Here is an 18,514-nt window from a genome sequence, read left to right on the forward strand (position 1 = left end):
TTTTTCTTTATCCAGGGTTGAGGTGGGATTTCGTACGACGGAGAAGACGTAAAAAAAATGTTCAAATTACCCCACCCTACCCTACGTTCAGCGCGTCACGACGAGCGATCATCTCCCGAATGTCCGGCCAGCCGAGCGGGGCGAGAGCAGGGTTAACATTGTCGCATGTACAGTGCAAATTTACAGATCACAGTAGCAACTATCTGATGGGCAAAGCAGCCAAGCACGAATGCAGCCAACAAAACCTACTCTACACATTGTTATAGATACACAAGCACAGGTCGGGCCACCAGAGAAGCTTTCCCTGCCATCACAGTGAATGTGAGAAGTCTACTCCCAGTCTCCCACCTCTCCACACAGTGCACACTCTGTCTCCGGGCAGAGTCAAGTGCCTATACATATACCTATACCTGTACCTATACCTGGCCCGGTCTCGCGGGTGTTCGTTGTTGGTCAGACTCTGAGGCTGTCTGCCCGTCCAGATTAGAGACCGGAGCAGTCTGGCCTTCCGGATTAGAGACCGGAGCAGCCAGTCCGTCAATATTGGAAACTGGGACAGTCAAGCCGTCCAGACTGATGGAGGCCGGGATAGTCTGCCCGTTCAGACTGATGGAAACTGGGACAGTCAGACCATCCAAACTGATGATGCCTGAGATAGTCTGACCATTGACACTGATGGAGAGCGGGACAGTCTGGCCGTCCAGACTGGGAGCCTGGTTCAGCATGACTGATGGAGTCCGAGGCAGTCTGACCGTCTGAACTGATGGAGTCTGCTTGCTGACGCCTCCCAAAGATCTTGGTCTGCTAAGCCTCACTTTTTTGGAAGTCGTAGCACTCTCCTCATCTATGTTAGGGTTCCTCTTCCTCACTTCCTTTCCCCCATCTTCAGCTGTTTCGGTGGCGTCCCTGTCGCCGTTCCCAGTTTTCATCGCGCCGGCCACGCCTCCCTGTCCCTCTCCCTCTCCGTCAGTGTCCTTTCTGTCTTCCTCCTCGCCCTCGCTGTCCGTGTCCCAGCCATGCTCGGCGAACCAGTCGGGCTCCCTGCAGCGCGCCGGCAGCGACTCCCACCGAAAGGTGTCGAGGAACCGCTCCGACCAGAGGCGGCCCTCCACCGCCGCCGGGTACATCAGGCAGCACAAGTCCTCCGGGTCAATCTCCTCTTCATTATCCCATCCTGTTCCCATCGGGTAGGGGTCGTCGACTCTGCGCTTCCAGCAGCACCAGAGCATCTGCTGCGCGTCCAGAGACAGGTTCAGCAGGTGGCGCATCAGCGGCGCCTGGCTCGAGCTCAGCAGGCCAGCCAGCAGCAGCTGGATGGCGCGCGGCAGCAGCAGGCGGAATCTGAACACTTTAGCTTGTTGGTAAGTTATGTCTTCCTCGTCACGTAAGTTCCACAGGTCAATATTCCGAGAAAAGTAGCACTGTAGTCCAGCATTGTACTTCCCAGGCACTGTAGCGCTGTATTTTCCAACGCATTCCAGAAGAAAATCAATGACGGCCATCATCGACTCCAGCATGCCGTCCCATGTCCAGAGCTCTGGCGCACGTCGCTCGCAGACCCACATCATCGCCGTCTTCAGCTCGTAGCTGTTCAGGTCACTTCCCGTCACTTTAGCGCAGTGTTTGAGCAGGACCAGACAGATTCGCTGGGGCTTGGTCATAGAACGGATCACCTCCGACTCGAGACCCGAAAATGATATGCGAAATATGCCATCTTTTCCAACCACGTTGATTGCCATTGTACTCAGCTTCCTCACCAAGGCCTCGCTCGGCTGTCCCGATGGTCGTTCTCGGTTTACGAACTCGTCACTGACCATCTCGGGGTACTCAAAACAGGGGACGAGATCAATGCTGTCATCATTGAGGGTTACTTCAATGTTCGGTCCGTCATTGTCTTCGATGCCCTCCACATGTCCTCGCAAAGCTGCGGCTGTATGTGATTTGAGATAATCGAATGTTAATGTACGTCCGACAGAGGAACCGCCCTTCCGCCGGACAGCCCGAGTGATGTTCATGAAGCCCGGCTTATCTGTGAAGTGAAGGTTCAAAATGTTGTCGGAGCTGCCTAATCCTGTGCTGCCTGTCCTATTTGAATTATGGTGCACAGTGTCTGAACCATACCGCTTTGATTCGGAGCCCATCTGCTCTTGATCAGAGGACTCACTGAAACGTGACGTACTCTCTGAAGCGTCAGAGCTGCCTGAGTCCCTCAGCGGTCCTTTAAGCCATTGCACGGGACCAGTTAGAAGCATGAAGTCAATGTCAGATGCTTGTTTGAATGTGTCAGCAGCTGATGCGTCATCCCTTGGTTTTCGTTTCTTTGTCGCTATTAGTTCATTTTTCTTATGAATCCAGTGCGGCATAGCAAATCCGTCGCCACTCACCCACTCAAACGCTTGAACTGTTTCATATTCATATTGATCATACTTGGCGATATGCACCTCCGTTGCCTCACTCACGCTTCCCGAAACAAACATATCCTGGATCACGAGTTTGCTTCCATTGGCTTCTCCGTTCTCCTTCCCGCAGTTTGACAGGTGCTCTTTTTCGTTTCCAGCAAGTTCTTCTTCACACTGTAGGTTGAATTCAAAGTCACGTAAGGCGTCTTCAAATCGTTGCTTGTAATCATGCGCCCGATGTCTGCTGCGTGACTTGGAGAGGAGTTGTTCCCTCCATCGTAGGACTCGTCCTGCAGCTGAGGCCATTTCGGCCGGTGACAGAGGAGGATCCATTGCTCTCCGGATTCCATCAATCTCGGGGGTACCCGTGCAGCTCATTCGGGGTTCTTCTCCGGTGTCTCTGGGTTGCTCCTCTTTGGTTCTGTCATCAGGTGAGTAGACCATGACCTTCTGCTTCACAGCAGGCTTCCTACTATCTGGGACGTCCCGCGTCATGGGCCCTAATTGGTGACTTATTTCTCTTTCATGATCGGAGTGTGTCTTGATGATATTGTTTGTATCGACTCTCCATCGAATCAGCTTTAAAAGGCTGATCATTTTTTCAGCCTTGGTGACAAACGGGCTTGTATAGACACCCATACCAATGACAATATTCTTGCTAAGCTCTAGAAGCTTTTCCCCGGTAACTTCATCCTTTGGTTGATCTTGTTCATCTGTTTGAGCAGGCCGTCCAGCTAGACTTCCGTTGCAGTCCATACGAACACGCTCCACCTTCATTCTTTGGGCAGTTCTGGCTGCATTGACGGATGTGTAGCAGTCAGCTTTATCATCTAACCTATTTAAGATATGGAATAAGGCCCAAAACCTGGAATCAATACGTTGCCTGTGTGTTTTCTGCAGCACCAGCTCGTGTTTCAGGTCTTCCTTGTCCACGGTGTCCTCGCCAGTGGACGTGTTGCACTCGGCCTCCCCCGGCTCACCTCCGTTCAGCAGGTCCCGGTACAGTGCCAGAACACACGCCTCTTCACTCGGCAGCACACCTCCGCCCAGCGCGCTTCTGTATGTTTCTCTGGTGGTTCTTTCTTCATAGGGTCTCCACTCCTCAAGATGCGGGTAGGCCCTGGAGCGCGCCAGCGCCGCCCGCGCGGCCGCCATCTCAGCAGGATCATCGTCCGCTGCTTCCAGCACTCGCGTCAGAGTCGCTATACGCTCATCGAGACTGGCGATTAGCGCCTCACGACACAGGGAACAATTTTCAGACTCAGCGAACACATCGTCCCAGGAGCCTTCCATCTCGGGTCTGTCGGACTGCGGTAGCGCCTGCAGGGCGGCAGCAAGCGCCGCAGCCGGCATGGCGTACTGCTCGGCATCCGGCGAGACAGCCATGGCGGCGTCCGCCGCGGCAGCCGGTACTTCTCCGCTCAAATCTGTCTGATGGTTCTGCGACCGCCTCGTCATGGCCAGGATCTTGCGAATGTTTTTTTCTTCTTCCCGTTTTATATCTCGAAGCCTCTTTGAATCACTCTGCCCATTTCCCATGGCGTCTTCGGACAAGGTGATACCGTCGGTAGCTGTCTGAACAGATAAGTCCCCTGACTGAACCGACAGTCGCCTGTAAAGCGGTGTACAGAGTTGGGGCAACAACACCTGTGCTAACCGTCGACCTCCGTACTGCAATCAGGACATTGTCTCACTTTATGTACACAGTGTCAGTATTTCTATACTTGCATCCCTACCTGAAGTTTACGTGGTTGCCTCCAAACTTCAGTTATAATGCACTCTGTGGCCACTGTCTGCAGTCAGTGCCTCAAATCTCTAGCTTCTAGAAAGTAGCTCCGGTTCCAGGAAGTACTTATATCTAGTCTTCAGTAAGTGCCTCTAAACTGCAGATTCCAGAAGTACCTCCAAACTCCATTAAGCATCTCCAGTCTTCAATAAGTACCTCCAGTCTCCAGTAAATACCTTCAATCTCCAGCAAGTACCGCCAATCTCCAGTCCTCAGTAAGTTCCTCCAGTCTCCTGCGAGTAACTCCAGTTTCGTCGCTACCTGCAGTCACTTAACTGTACATGGGGACTTGTCGTCTCTTGACGAACCTGCCGCACCAACTGCGTCTCACTTGGCTCCGCCTCACCTTAATACGACTACCGGCGTTATCCTATCAAACACTACCAATGGCTGCCGAGGCTGATAACGGGTGGACAAATAGGGAAACTGCACCACTCGTACAGCACTATGAGGCTCGGCATAGGCGGTGGAACGGGGAGGGCACCGGGGCACCGTGCCCCCCTTTGATTTTGGCATTTTAACATTAGCGCTATGGGCGTTGCATGAAAAGAATGGGACCAAAAGTCGGCAGTGCCCCCCTTTAATTGAGGGCGTTCCGTCGCTACGTGGGCGACTTGCTAGTGCAACGGAGCTGTTTGTGCAAGTTGCAAAGGGAACATAATTATATGGTTTGACGTGCAGGGGTGTTGAAAAAAACACACACGTTTTGTTTCCGTATTCTATGAGAATGACCGCTTTCAGCGTGACGAGCATAGTATGAGCATTGAGCAAATAGGATACCTATATATGTATATGCTACCTTATACCTATACTTGTTTGAGTTGTTTTGATATACCTACATAGTCAGTATTTATGAATTTAGTATGAACTAAATTCAAGGTTCAAGCCTTGGAAATAGTAGTACGGTAATAAAAAAAAATCCAAGGAAACCATTTTATTTTTCATGGTATTGTCAGTCCAATGGCGTTCACGCTATGCCACTAGCTCTGTTCTGTGATTTTATATTATTTTCGAACAAATGCCGTTTTCGGTCGAAAACGCTGAAATCATGACGTCACTAAAACTTCGATATCTCATAAATTTTCGGAACTTTTTTTTTTGTTTCGTCACAACAAACCTCGATCAATTTCCTACAGGTGGTTTTTATCTTTAACCCGCGAGTTGCTGGGGAGGCGTTAAACGCCCCCACTTTTTTTCGCCGCGCTATAGCATAAAACCAAAATTTAGGTACCTGTAGGAAATTGATTGACGTTTATTGTGACAAAGTTTCAAAAAAACCGGTCAGAATTTTTTTGAGGTATCGAGGTTTTAGTGACGTCATGATTTCTGAGTTTTCGACCAAAAACGGCACATGTTCAAAAAATCAAATAATATCACAGAACAGACATACAGACATGCCGTAAACGCCATTAGACTGCCAATACCATGAACACTCAAATAGCTATCTTCGATTTTTGATTATCGTTCCGCATTTTCCAAAATCTTGAATTAAATCTTGGCAATTTCTCGTGACTACTTCACGACCGTGATACATGCATTTGTTAAATTGAACTTTTTGAACCGAACCCGTACAGATATGATAAGATGAATGTCACCATCGTGTTCTACGCCCAAAATTACCCATAAAACATGTGTCACGGGCTGCGACTATCAGTATTGATTTTCGGGGATATGTGCCTACCTGGTTCACCTGACCTTGACCCTGACCTATGCTTGACTGACCCCTACATGGATCTGACACTCTTGTAGGCCTTATATGAAGGATTGTGCGCCGTTTTGACAGAGTTTATGACGAGAGGCGCCCATTGCGAGGTTTTGAAGTCCATGCTACTGAAAGCCCGATTTCAGGTGTTTGACCTGGCCTTTACCCGACCTGTGACCTCAAAATTCAACTTATAAAATACTCATCGAAAGCGTCTCGTCGCGTTCCTTCGTCTGTCGCCTCTGGTTCTCGAGTTGTCGGCTGGGGGCGTTTAACGCCCCCCCCCCCCCCCCAGCAAACGGCGGGTGGCGAAATACCCCAGCAACTGCCGGGTTAACGTGGCGAAAAAGTGGGGGTGTTTAACGCCCCCAGCAACTCGCGAGTTAAACATTCATGACGATCTAGTCTTCCGACTTTCTGAATATATAACCCGAATGTGTACATCGGTCTCACTGAAGATTAACCCAACTTGTCTCTGTTTCCCCGCGCAGCTACCAGCAGGGCCCGGACACGTACCTCCTTCAGTTGCGGGACACCGGCCTGCCGGCCCGTCTCCGGGAGTACATGAAGGTGGCCGCCGAAAGGTCGCCCTCGTACGCCCGCCGCGGCAGGGAGGACCCCATCTTCGACCGCACGGTCAGTCAGAGACGCAGGCCTGGAAGAACAGGGCGAGAGTTAGTGTGAATGCTATTACCGATAGATTACAGAAATGCACATGATACTTCGTCTGCATGTATAATTATACATGCAGACGTATACATTCTAATGTACAATGTAAAAGAATATACATTATAAAATATATTCTACTGCCAACGAAGCGAAATACTTCTGTATTTTTGACAAGGCACGGGTCTAATTTTACCAGCATCCAAGATCTTTCTACAATTTAATTTTCATTAACCATTTCATTGTCATTGAAGATTGGTGTCACAGTGAGATCATCTTTTAATTCTCCAGCAACGTATCCAGCTACATAAGTCTACGGCTCTTCGAAAATGATGAGCTCTAAAAGGAAGCTGTGTTCATATAATCTACATCACTGAGGAGATCTGGTTCCGTTTCTCCCCACTGACCCCTCTGCCTGTCTGTCTCAGCTACCGGTCGTGCACGAGCGGCGTCGTTTCACCGACATCATGGACGAGGAGATAGACGACGAGCGTAAGACGCGCATCAGCCGGTACGACGCCGAGGCGCGCCAGCACGTGCCGCGTCGACTGCGGTACGAGCTGGGAACGCGGGCCGACGCCGTGGTCGAGGCTGAGACGCTGCTCGAGTCCAAACGCCAGGGACAGGTGGGTTGATGGGAGGGGAGGGAGAGGGAGGAAACGGCTCTCCCCTTTCTCTTCCAGGCGGAGGAGAACTGGGAGACGGGAAAAAGTCGCGGCTGGGTGGTTATAGAAAATTATTAGTGCATGAGGCTGATGCGCAAAATTTTCGTTGGCAACATCTACCTCTTTCGGTAAAAATAAAGCAGATGTACTAGCAATGTGTTATTTTTGCAAGGCGGTTATTCATATGCACTGAACAACAATTGTCATAAGCTCAACAAGATCCCATGTTATGTTCTCATACATGAAATCAGCCTTAGCAACGTCATAACCACAAGTTTCCGCCGCACAGTTCCCGTTCTTCCGTGAGAAGCCTCGCGACACGGCCATTCAGCACAACCAGCCTTGTGAGCTGTCCTGTATGGCGGTGGGGGAGCCGCGGCCCATCGTACAGTGGTTCAGGTCAGTCAAAACGCTACAGCAGCATACCTTTGTAAAGAGCTGGAATAACTTCTACATAAGCTCTATTCGATAAGTCTGATAAGCACTATAAATTTTATTTTCTTGCTCCTCTATCTTTTACATCTATCATCTCATCTACCTATTATCTCTACATCTATTATCTCTATCTTTTATCTTTTTGGGATGTGTTCAACATGACATATGATCTACGTACATAGATCGTACGTAGATCATATGTACGTAGATCATATGTCATGTTGATCACATCCCATGTTGCGTAATTGAGGTAACTGAATTGTTATTATTGTGCGCGGCTATGTGCGTACGTTAAACTTGAGAATCCAAATTTTGCCATAGATCAGGAATTGCGCGGTCGGAGAGTAGAGGGCAGGGCCAACGCAACAAGCTCTGCTTAGCGGGGGCTCTGTCCTTGTGAATCCTTCCATTCAAAAGGTTCGGACCAAATTCATAAAAAAATATACATCAATGCACTATGTTTTAATTGATACCAATGTACCATTATAAATTGACAATAAACGAAGCAAAAACTGGCGTCATCGTCCCGAGTCCAATTATTGATCACCCAGTCCTGACATCACTGCTGTTCCAATAGGAACGACATCGTCATCAGCGAGTCCAAGCGCATCAAGATCATTGAAGAGGACGACGGTCGGTCTCGCCTTCAACTCCAGCCGGCCTCTGACTTTGACCAGGGCGTCTACAAAGTCGTGGCTCGTAACAGTGTCGGCCAGACGGTCACCAAGTGTCGCCTGTTCATGGGCTCCGAGCCCGGCCTGCCGGAGATGCCGGAGCCCGTGGAACACTCTGACACGGAGGTGATGCTGCGCTGGAAGATTCCCCAGGACAGCGGACACACGCCCATCCTGGCCTACGGGCTGCAGATGAAGCCGACAAGTGAGTGCGACGGGGAGGAACGAGGATAAAAGGGGAGAGACGGAATGCCTGCCAGCTGTGGTAAAACCGCTAGTGGTAGCATGGGCGTCGCCACCACTACGAACACTACGGACAGTGTCCGTACAAGTTTTAGGAGGCCCCAAAACTTGTACGGAATGTCCGTACAAGTTGAGGCAGGGAAAAAACTTTTTTTTATTCAATAAAGAAAGTTTTAAACATAGCGAAAGTTTTGACAAATATCGTTTGAACTCCCGGAATAGTTTTCTGAATTTCTCGTTTTAGTGACAAAACTTCAAGTGCTTTCTCATTTGCAGCAGATTTTCCTGGAAAACAGACCGTTCATACCAATGACATTTCTTTATTTTGATGATGTCGCAAATACCATGATTTCAATTAACCCGCGCCCGGCTGGGGGTCCTGGATTTCCACGCCCTGCTGGGGGGGGGGGGGGTGTTTGAACACCCCCCCCTTCTAACTCGGCTCCTGAGCCACGTAGCGATACGCGGAAGGCGGCGTTCGAAAGAACGTAAAAAATAATGAGGAAATCACTTCGGTCAATTTTTTGGTCAGGTCAAAGGTCAGGTCACCAGAGGTCATTGAAGGCAAAATTTCGCCGATTTCCAGGTCGAATGTCAAAAGTTTCCAAGAAGCCAACGCATAACTCGGGAACCAATAGAGCTACAGCGCCGCGGAAAAGCGCATTCGATAGCCCTATTAACGCCCTTTCTGAGTAATTGTCTCAGATTTGACCTAGCGTCAACGGTTTTGCCTGCAGGGGGCAAAAACTGCAAAAATAGCCGATTTTTTTCGGAAACAGTTTTTCTGCAATAACTTTTGACCCAAGCATTGTACGAGCTTACTTTTACCGGCATCGTGTTCCTCTCGTCAAGACGCATCGAATGAACTAAAATTTGACCTTGAAAGGTCAACTTGAAAATTTGACCTCAGGTCAAGGTCATGACCTGACCGGAAAGGGTCATGTTGCATATCAGTCGATCCGTATCGTCGAGCTGAACACAGCTAAGGCGTTTTTATCGCTCTAGCATGCCTCTATCAAAAGTTATTTGCGAAAAACTGTTAGATACCATTCGTGACCTAAGATGACCTCAGGGCATAAACAGAGGTCACGGACACCATTTCCATGTTCAGTGTGTCTAAACCACTTGTAATTCAGTGTTTGGGAGTGTTTATAATGTCTTTCGTCCAAAAGAGGCGCATTTCAATTTTCTCCCATTGACTTATAATGGGGAGGTCGCAAAATTGACCTGACCTTAGGTCATCGATATCAAAATTCTGAGATATACATTTTGTACATGCTATTGCTCTTAGCAATCGCTGAATGTTTCAAAGCGATCGGTCACTCGGTGTAGCTATGACAGACATTGAAACTTTTTATGAGGTGAGGTCACTTCAAGTGACCTGGTGACCTGACCTTGAATGACCTTGGTCTGAAATTTTCACAACATGTGTAGAATTGATGTATGATAAGGTGTACCAAAAACGGCGGCGCTCCGCGCCGCCGTTTTTGAGATATTTGCGAAAAACCTCAAGGGGGGTGTTCAAACACCCCCCCCCAGCAGGGCGCGGGTTAACAGTAAGTTGATATTGATTCATCTAGCGATTCTGGTATAACTGTGGTACCCAATCATCACACAGTATTAACCCTCGCCCGTATAGGGGGGGGGGAGTCGAACGGACCCCCCTCGGTTTTTCGCAAATAACTCGCGTAAAAAGCGGCCGATCGCGACGAAACTTTCAGCACCGTCGAGTTGATCACTTTTACACCTACCCTAAAAATTTCATGACCCTGACCCTAATGACCTTTGACCTGTGACCTACTTTTCGAGACCATGTTTGGCCGGAATCGCGATTCGACGTATGTCGGCTCGCATTAGCCGCGCGTTTGCAGTCTTTTCGTGGATTTAAGCGTTCAAACATGTGATAAGATGGTGGTCCAATGCCTTAGGGTGGGTGTCAAGGTTACCTGAAGGTCAGGTCAGGTCATTGATCTTTGATGACCTCGGTTCACTTTTCGAGTTTTACATGTTTCTAAGCTAGTTTTTAGAGCTGTATTCGAATTCAGCAACCATTTGAACATTTACGAAGTAGTTTTGGTGCCTTCGTAACACGTTACGAAGCTGTCAGAGGTGGTTGACACCTACTACGAATACCCGGCAGGACCCCTACTGGTTGACCTGACCTGACCAGACCAGACCTGGCCTAAATGCATGAAGACATCACCTGTGATCCAAACTAACATGATATTCGTGATCAGCACCCCGAAAAACCCCACAGAAGCGACACTTTACGACGTTCTAACTTCTAACAGGTCCCGATTTTCCCGACTTTTGGGACATTGACCTGACCTGGAAGGTCAACCAATGACCCAAGTCTGGACCCTAAAATTGGGTATAATCGGCTTCCTCTCGTCACGGGCAATACGCTCGTTTTTTCCGCGAAGCTCTAGGTCGATCAGGGGCTAAACGGCAAGGGGGACCCCCCCCTTTATACGTTCGCGGAGCCGCGAATAAATGGCTAAGACAATGTCGACGTTCAGATCCTTCGAGGGCATCAATTGTCGACTTTGCTCGATTATTCTCAGTCAGAAAATATATGATATGAAACGTTCTAACTCTACCTTGCTCGAACCTCAGGAGGTAAGAAGCACATGCAAACAAGTGATGTCTCCCTCATAGCTATAACGGGAGTAAGATTCTTTCAGAAAAACGAACTACAGAAAAACAGAAAAACGGGAGTAATTCGTTATATTTGAACTTCGATAAACAGTTAAGTATTCATGAAGGGCTGAAATCGTAAAAAAATACCGACTTAACCCGCGCCGTGCTGGGGGGGGGGGGGTTACGCCCCCCCCCCCTCAGGTTTTTCGCGAATATCTCAAAAACGGCGGCGGCGGCCGTTTTTGGTACACCTGTCCAGTGTTCATACATCATTTCCGCACATGTTGTGAAAATTTCAGACCCGGGTCGTTCAAGGTCAGGTCACCAGGTCACGTCAAGTGACCTTACCTCAGAAAAAGTTCAAAGGCTTGTTATAGCTACACCGACTGAACGACCACTTTGAAACTTTCAGCGATTGATATGAGTAACAGTATGTATAAAATGTTTATATCGGATTTCTTATATCTGTGACCTAAGTTCAGGTCAATTTTGCGACCTCTCCATTATAAGTCAATGGGAGAAAATTGAAATGCGCCTCTTTTAGACGAAGGTCGTTCAAAACGCTCTCAAACATCGGTTCATAGGTAAACACGACACACTGAATTGGAAAAATGCGCCTGTGACCCCTCTGTATGCCCCTGAGGTCATCTCAGGTCATGAACGGTCACCAGCAGTTTTTTGGCTATAACTTTTGATAGAGGCGTGCTATAGCGGTGAAAACACGTCAGATGTGTTCAGCTCGATGATACGGATCGAATGATATGCAACATGACCTTTTTCGGTCAGGTCATGACCTTGACCTGATGTCAAATTGAAAAATGACCTTTCAAGGTCAACAAATAGTTCATTCGACGCGTCTCGACGAGAGGAACACGATGCTGGCAAAAGTAATGTCGTGGCTCTCTTGAGTCAAAAGTTATTGCCGAAAAACATTTGTCGTGAAAACGGCTATTTTTACAGTGTTTGCCCTCTAGAGGCTAAACCGTTGAACTGATGTCAAATCTGAGAACATTATTCAGAAAGGTCTGTAAAAGGGTTATCGAATGCGCTTTTCTGCGGCGCTGTAGCCCTATTGGTTCTCGAGTTGGCAGTTGGCAGTTTCCAAAATTATTGAAATGGACTCAATTTGACCTTCGATGACCTCTGGTGACCTGACCTTTGACCTGACCTTAAAATGACCGAAGTGTTTTCTTCCTTATTTTTGACGCTCTTTCGATTGCCGCTTACCGCGTGTCGATACGTGGTCCGGGAACCGAGTTAGACGGGAGGCGTGAAAACGCCACCCCCCCCCCCCCCCCAGCACTCGGCGGAAAGTTCAGGCCACCAGCACGGCGCGGGTTAAAAGAAAAGGTGTAGCGGGTCCAAAAACTATGGTTTCTTTCATTCTGGACTGAATGCGATTCAGAAGCCAAGCAGTACATCATTATATCGCACATGATATCTATGTTGTATTTGAGAGATTCAGCCCTGCCCCCAGTGAAAATTTCTAAGACGAGGTCCTGCCACTTAAAACACAAACGCTCAACTCGGAGAAGTATGATTATTAGTGTCTGGTGGAGCAATGTGAGGAGGCTACAAACTAATGTTAAAACATGGGTCGGATGGCCCATATTATTTTTTTCTTCTATTTTTTCAATAAAAAAAAACATAGTGCCAGGGCTGTGATGAAAAATAAGTGGTCTAAATCCGGCGAGAAAACAGGATTTGGGGGTACCCTATTTTTGGGTCCTAGAGACTAGGTCCTGACTGACTGTCCGTACAAGTTTGGAAGGCGTGGCGACGCCCCTGAGTGGTAGGGATAGGTCTGAAATGCATGACGTATGTTGGGGCAAAAAATATGCTGAAAAAAGACTGATAACTTCTGATACATACTGCTATATTATTGAGCATGAAAAAGTTCACTTCGTGGTGAGCACCTTAATAATATGCACAATTTATCGCCCTATGTATACACATATGATCAGACTGATTGTACCGGCCTTTTTTCCGCAGTGGACCACGAGTGGCAGGACGTGGCTAACAACATCGACCACGAGTTCTTCTGCGTGCGCGGTCTGAAGCCCGAGACCAACTACCACTTCCGACTGAGGGCGCTCAACAAGTTCGGCTGGGGCGGCTACAGCGTGCCCAGCCCCACCGTGCGCACCAGGAAACTCGGTGAGATGAATAAACTATTCATAAATAGCGCACACTGACACACAAACACTGAGTAAAACAAACCATCACTGGACTGCCTTTCTGCTATAATGAATTCCACAGTTCGCAATCGGTACCTATGTAAAATGTATGCTAACATTGTGTTATGTGCATTGGTTGCTAGCGTTATAGCTCTCCCTTTCGCGCAGGCTGGGAGAAGCCAGTGATGGTGACCAAGGCTGAGAAGTACCTGCAGCAGATGACGGAGACGGGCCGCGAGCCGGAGAACCCGGAGGCGCGCGTCACCCTGGACTACTCGGCCGAGGAGACGCCGGTGGAGCTGACCGAGGGATCGCCCCAGCAGAAGTACAGCTTCCTCGCAGAGATCAGCCGGTTAGTGCAGGTTCCTCGTGAGTGCAGCTTTCTTTGTCTTCAGATGAACCACACAATCCTAATCTGACTTCAAACTCGATCTTTCGGCTGACCCTTTCTCCTTCGTTAGACACGCTGTTTTCCCGAATTCACTAGGCTGTTTCTCGTCTCAGATCTACCAGCTTCCTCACTCAGCCATAGTCGTCTTTCATAGCCTACTAACACGTCGTTCTTCTAGTTGACCCTCAATTCCTCTCTCACAGAGGCCGATTCTCCCTGGTCGCCAAGTGCGTCGAGAAGGACACGGACACGGTGCGTGCCGCCAAGATTATCGAGGCCGGTGAGGAGAACCGGGACCTGGCGGCGGCAGAGTACCGCGCAATCAGGAGTCTCCGCCACGAGCGGATCGCCGCGCTCTACGACGCTTTCAAGTGAGTGGACTGGCGACGGGTGTAGTAGGATGAATAGTGAACACCGTGCGAATAGTTTGTGAGGGCCTGTGTATCGATGATTTCGGCCACCGTAACGTAGCGCATAATCTCTCAATAATATCTTATAAGCAATCTCCCCCATAGTCCCTGACAGTAAATGTTCCTCCATTTCTCCCCTAATAGCTTGCCGATTCAGCTAATCGAAGTAATATCAATATGTCCCGACACGATAATACGCTGGCCGTTTACATCTCCCGTGTAAATGAAGTCGGCAATGAACGCCCTTCCTTTCAAGTGCCAAACCTTCACTGACTGGCCCGTCCTCCCGCAGGATGGGCACGCAGTATGTGCTGATCCTGGAGAAGCTGCAGGGTCTCGACATCCTGACGTACTTCCAGCTACGGCACGAGTACAACGAGAACATGGTCGCTACCGTGGTCACCCAGGTAAGTTCGGCTGAAGAGATTTTACAGGCTTTCAACAACTTGGGTCAGTCAAAGCTATAGTTCGTTTTTTTTTCAAAAGGACGCTGGCTCAAAGTTCAATATCGAAGCTCTCACGTGAGTTTTGGCTGCTTCAGAGTCTGGCCAAGAATTTCTTACCGAAAAAAATAATCGATTTCAAATTGTGCACGGTAAGTAGCTGGAAATTGTTTCATAAAAATGAACATACTATGATGACGCCACTGGTGGCAGCAGGCATCCAAATGACCGTGCAATGGGACAAGTGTCAACGAATTTGGGTGGAACTTGGTTTTTACTGTTGCCGAGCTTGTAATCGAGTAAGCGGTTCCGTGCATGATAGTTATAAGTTACATTGCAATTTGCAATACATGTTCAACAGCATGACGTCACCACTGTTCTCATATCTGGTTCCAAAATGCACATATGGAAATTATCGGGAAGAAATCACATGTTAAAATTAGTCGACGTTCGATTTTCTCAGGTTCAGTTTTTGCTCGTTTTGCTCGCTAAAACACGTGCTTGTTCGAAAAACATACTTGGAGCCAGCGTCCTTTTGAAAAAAAAAAAAAACGAAGTATAACAACATTGATATAAGAATAACCAGTAACCTCATAATATAGATCAGAAATAGGAGGCAAAAAGTTATATTTAAAATTATCGAATATTTCGCTCCTGGAGCTTCGTCAGCGATAATTACAGAAAAACATATACGTTTTAAACATGGAACAACAAAGAACACTGCAGAATAAATAGCAAACTCATGCTACACTTCGCAAGGGACCGACATTTTTGGTGAAGTTCGAATAGGTACAATATGAATGCATGTATATAGTGTACGTATTTACAATATACACGTTTATAGGTACAATAAACAATAGCTTTACATATAAACATAATCGACTACATGTGCATACATTACACATAATATCATCAATTATTCAATTATTCACATGTGATTGTTATTATGTACACTTCACACTATATGTACCCAGAAAAGTTTATGACGCATTTACATTTTGAATGATGTTCTCTTTATGATTATACAATATATACATATATATCATATACTACACATATACACAGAGGAAGCATTATACAGATATATACAGATGTTGCATGTACAATGCTTACATATATTTACATATATCTATGAGTCATATATCATCTATGTACAAGTGTCACGTACAGTATATATACAGTATACAGTACAGTATATATATATATATATATATATATATATATATATATATATATATATATATATATATATATATGTATGTATGTCTAAGGCTGCAGCCGTGTCAGCGGCCACGAGGTAGTCTGGGTGTTAAGTGTAGGTCTCTGGTCTCTGATGTACATGGACTCTTTTATTTTTCTGTCCGGACCATCCTTGGCGCGAGCCAGAATGCTCAGTTTAAGGTTGTTGCATGTCAGAGGGGTGTGTAGGTGTTGGTTTTGGTGAGAGCCAAACGGTGTGTCTATGCGTTTGTTGCGTGCATCTCCAAGGTGTTCATTAAATCGTTTCCTTATCGAGCGTCTGCTTTCACCGATGTAAAAGGACTGGCCCTCGGGGCACAAAGAACAATCAATCCTGTAGATGGTGTTTTTGAAGTGGCACTTCCCTGCAAGCCCTGCACAGCATGTGTTGCAGCGCCTGCCTCCACCTGGACAGGCAGGAGGACTGAAGGCTGATTTAATCAGCTTCTGGCCGACAGTCTCGCCGCCTTTCCAGGCCACCTGAAAGGCAATTTCACTGCGCCTCACGATGCCTTGCACTATGTGGCACAATTGATCGTCCACGAATGGCAGAACGAGTGGGGTTTTGTAGGCTCTTACCTGATCGTGCTGACCTCGTGTGCCTGTGTCTGTCCTGTTATGTGTTTTGGTGGCCTCCTGCCGTGGATTCGTGGACGATCAATTGTGCCACATAGTGCAAGGCATCGTGAGGCGCAGTGAAATTGCCTTTCAGGTGGCCTGGAAAGGCGGCGAGACTGTCGGCCAGAAGCTGATTAAATCAGCCTTCAGTCCTCCTGCCTGTCCAGGTGGAGGCAGGCGCTGCAACACATGCTGTGCAGGGCTTGCAGGGAAGTGCCACTTCAAAAACACCATCTACAGGATTGATTGTTCTTTGTGCCCCGAGGGCCAGTCCTTTTACATCGGTGAAAGCAGACGCTCGATAAGGAAACGATTTAATGAACACCTTGGAGATGCACGCAACAAACGCATAGACACACCGTTTGGCTCTCACCAAAACCAACACCTACACACCCCTCTGACATGCAACAACCTTAATATGAGCATTCTGGCTCGCGCCAAGGATGGTCCGGACAGAAAAATAAAAGAGTCCATGTAAGTACATCCGAGACCAGAGACCTACACTTAACACCCAGACTACCTCGTGGCCGCTGACACGGCTGCAGCCTTAGACATACATATATATATACTGTACGTGACACTTGTACATAGATGATATATGACTCATAGATATATGTAAATATATGTAAGCATTGTACATGCAACATCTGTATATATCTGTATAATGCTTCCTCTGTGTATATGTGTAGTATATGATATATATGTATATATTGTATAATCATAAAGAGAACATCATTCAAAATGTAAATGCGTCATAAACTTTTCTGGGTACATATAGTGTGAAGTGTACAGTGGGTCTATTTAAGATCTCCAGAGCCACCACGTGGCGCTACGGTCGGGGTAGGGCGAGTCCAAATCACGAGGGAAGTGAGGTCACCGGTCATTGTGGGGGAAGGAGGGAGGGGGAGTGACGCGGTATCACGGCGCATGGGGCGTGCGTAGCCCCGGGAGTGGGCCGCCCAGGGCCGCCCGCCACTGCGCCGAGGCTGAGGGGAGGGGATGATGGTTGCGGGTGCGTTCACTCCGGTATGGTGGTATCCTGTTCATGTGGAACCGGCAAGAATGCGACTGAAGGGAATCATTATCTCAAACAAACGGGCAAGCCAGAGGCAGCGTCAGTTCCAGCCAAAATGTTGAACAATGATAATTGAAATCTAAGTTTTGGTGGGTTTTATCGGGTTGAAAAGAATCAGAAAAGAAAAAAGAGTTGAAATGGCTCCAGAGACAAATGACCAAAAATATTTTCCTAAAAAAAATAAAACTTAGCTAAATGTTTATAAGCGATAATTTTGACTTTTGGGGAGGATATTGGGGAAAGATGTCATCGTGCTTAGCTGTGTTGCAGTAGAAGGAAAGGTTTTGGTTGTGTCTAGATAAAACCAGACCCGGGAGTGGGGCTCGAACTCACGACATCGCGTTCAGCTCACAGGTTACCCAACCTCAACGCTACGAGCACCGATCGCCCTGCGCAGCTTGCTCAGTGTTTCGGCTAAAGTTCGGCCAAAATGTCTGACGTCTTTCAATGTCACGAGGCGAAACCCCAAGGTAAATGTCCGTCCCGGTAGCTCGGTCGGTAGAGCGTTGGACTCCATGTGCCATGTGGTGAAGGCGCACGTCCCGGTTGCAAAAGTCCGGGTTCGAAACGCGACGTGTGCTTGACGTTTTTTAGCCTCCTGACGGGTATGGTTGTGGTTGGTGGCAGGCCGCTGCCAGGCGAAGTCAGTGAGGGGACCGGCCGTGCGCGGCTATGTGCGCACGTTAAAATTTGGACTCTAAACCATAGACCATTTTGCCATAGACTAAACCTCAAAACCATAGTCTGCAATAGACCAGGAATTGCTTGATCGGATGGTAGATGGCAGGGTCAACGCTTAACAAGCTCAGCTTAGCGGGGACTGTGTCCTTGTGATTCCTTCCATTCAAAAGGTTCGGGCCAAATTTATATTAAAAAAGGGGGAGCCGAACCAGGTTGGACCGAGTTGAACCAGGCTGGACCGGGGTCATACATGCAATCATGGTCAGACAG

At 47.9% G+C, this 18,514-nt stretch overlaps 1 protein-coding gene across 6 annotated transcripts in view; it reads left to right on the forward strand.

Annotated features, from left to right (window-relative positions):
• The window catches only part of LOC122389875 (obscurin-like), a 95,306-nt gene that overhangs the window by 68,929 nt on the left and 7,863 nt on the right, over window positions 1-18,514 (forward strand). For all 6 annotated transcript variants that reach the window (XM_043382336.1, XM_043382337.1, XM_043382335.1 and 3 more), the window contains 8 exons: window positions 6,379-6,523; window positions 6,982-7,179; window positions 7,508-7,617; window positions 8,231-8,532; window positions 13,203-13,367; window positions 13,556-13,739; window positions 13,982-14,149; window positions 14,481-14,595. In XM_043382336.1, coding sequence (XP_043238271.1) covers window positions 6,379-6,523; window positions 6,982-7,179; window positions 7,508-7,617; window positions 8,231-8,532; window positions 13,203-13,367; window positions 13,556-13,739; window positions 13,982-14,149; window positions 14,481-14,595 — 1,387 coding nt within the window. The remainder of the gene's footprint in view (window positions 1-6,378; window positions 6,524-6,981; window positions 7,180-7,507; window positions 7,618-8,230; window positions 8,533-13,202; window positions 13,368-13,555; window positions 13,740-13,981; window positions 14,150-14,480; window positions 14,596-18,514) is intronic.

Source organism: Amphibalanus amphitrite, unplaced genomic scaffold, assembly GCF_019059575.1.
Source record: "Amphibalanus amphitrite isolate SeventyFive unplaced genomic scaffold, NRLGWU_Aamphi_draft 000375F_arrow, whole genome shotgun sequence".
In the NCBI taxonomy this organism is placed as follows: domain Eukaryota; kingdom Metazoa; phylum Arthropoda; class Thecostraca; order Balanomorpha; family Balanidae; genus Amphibalanus; species Amphibalanus amphitrite.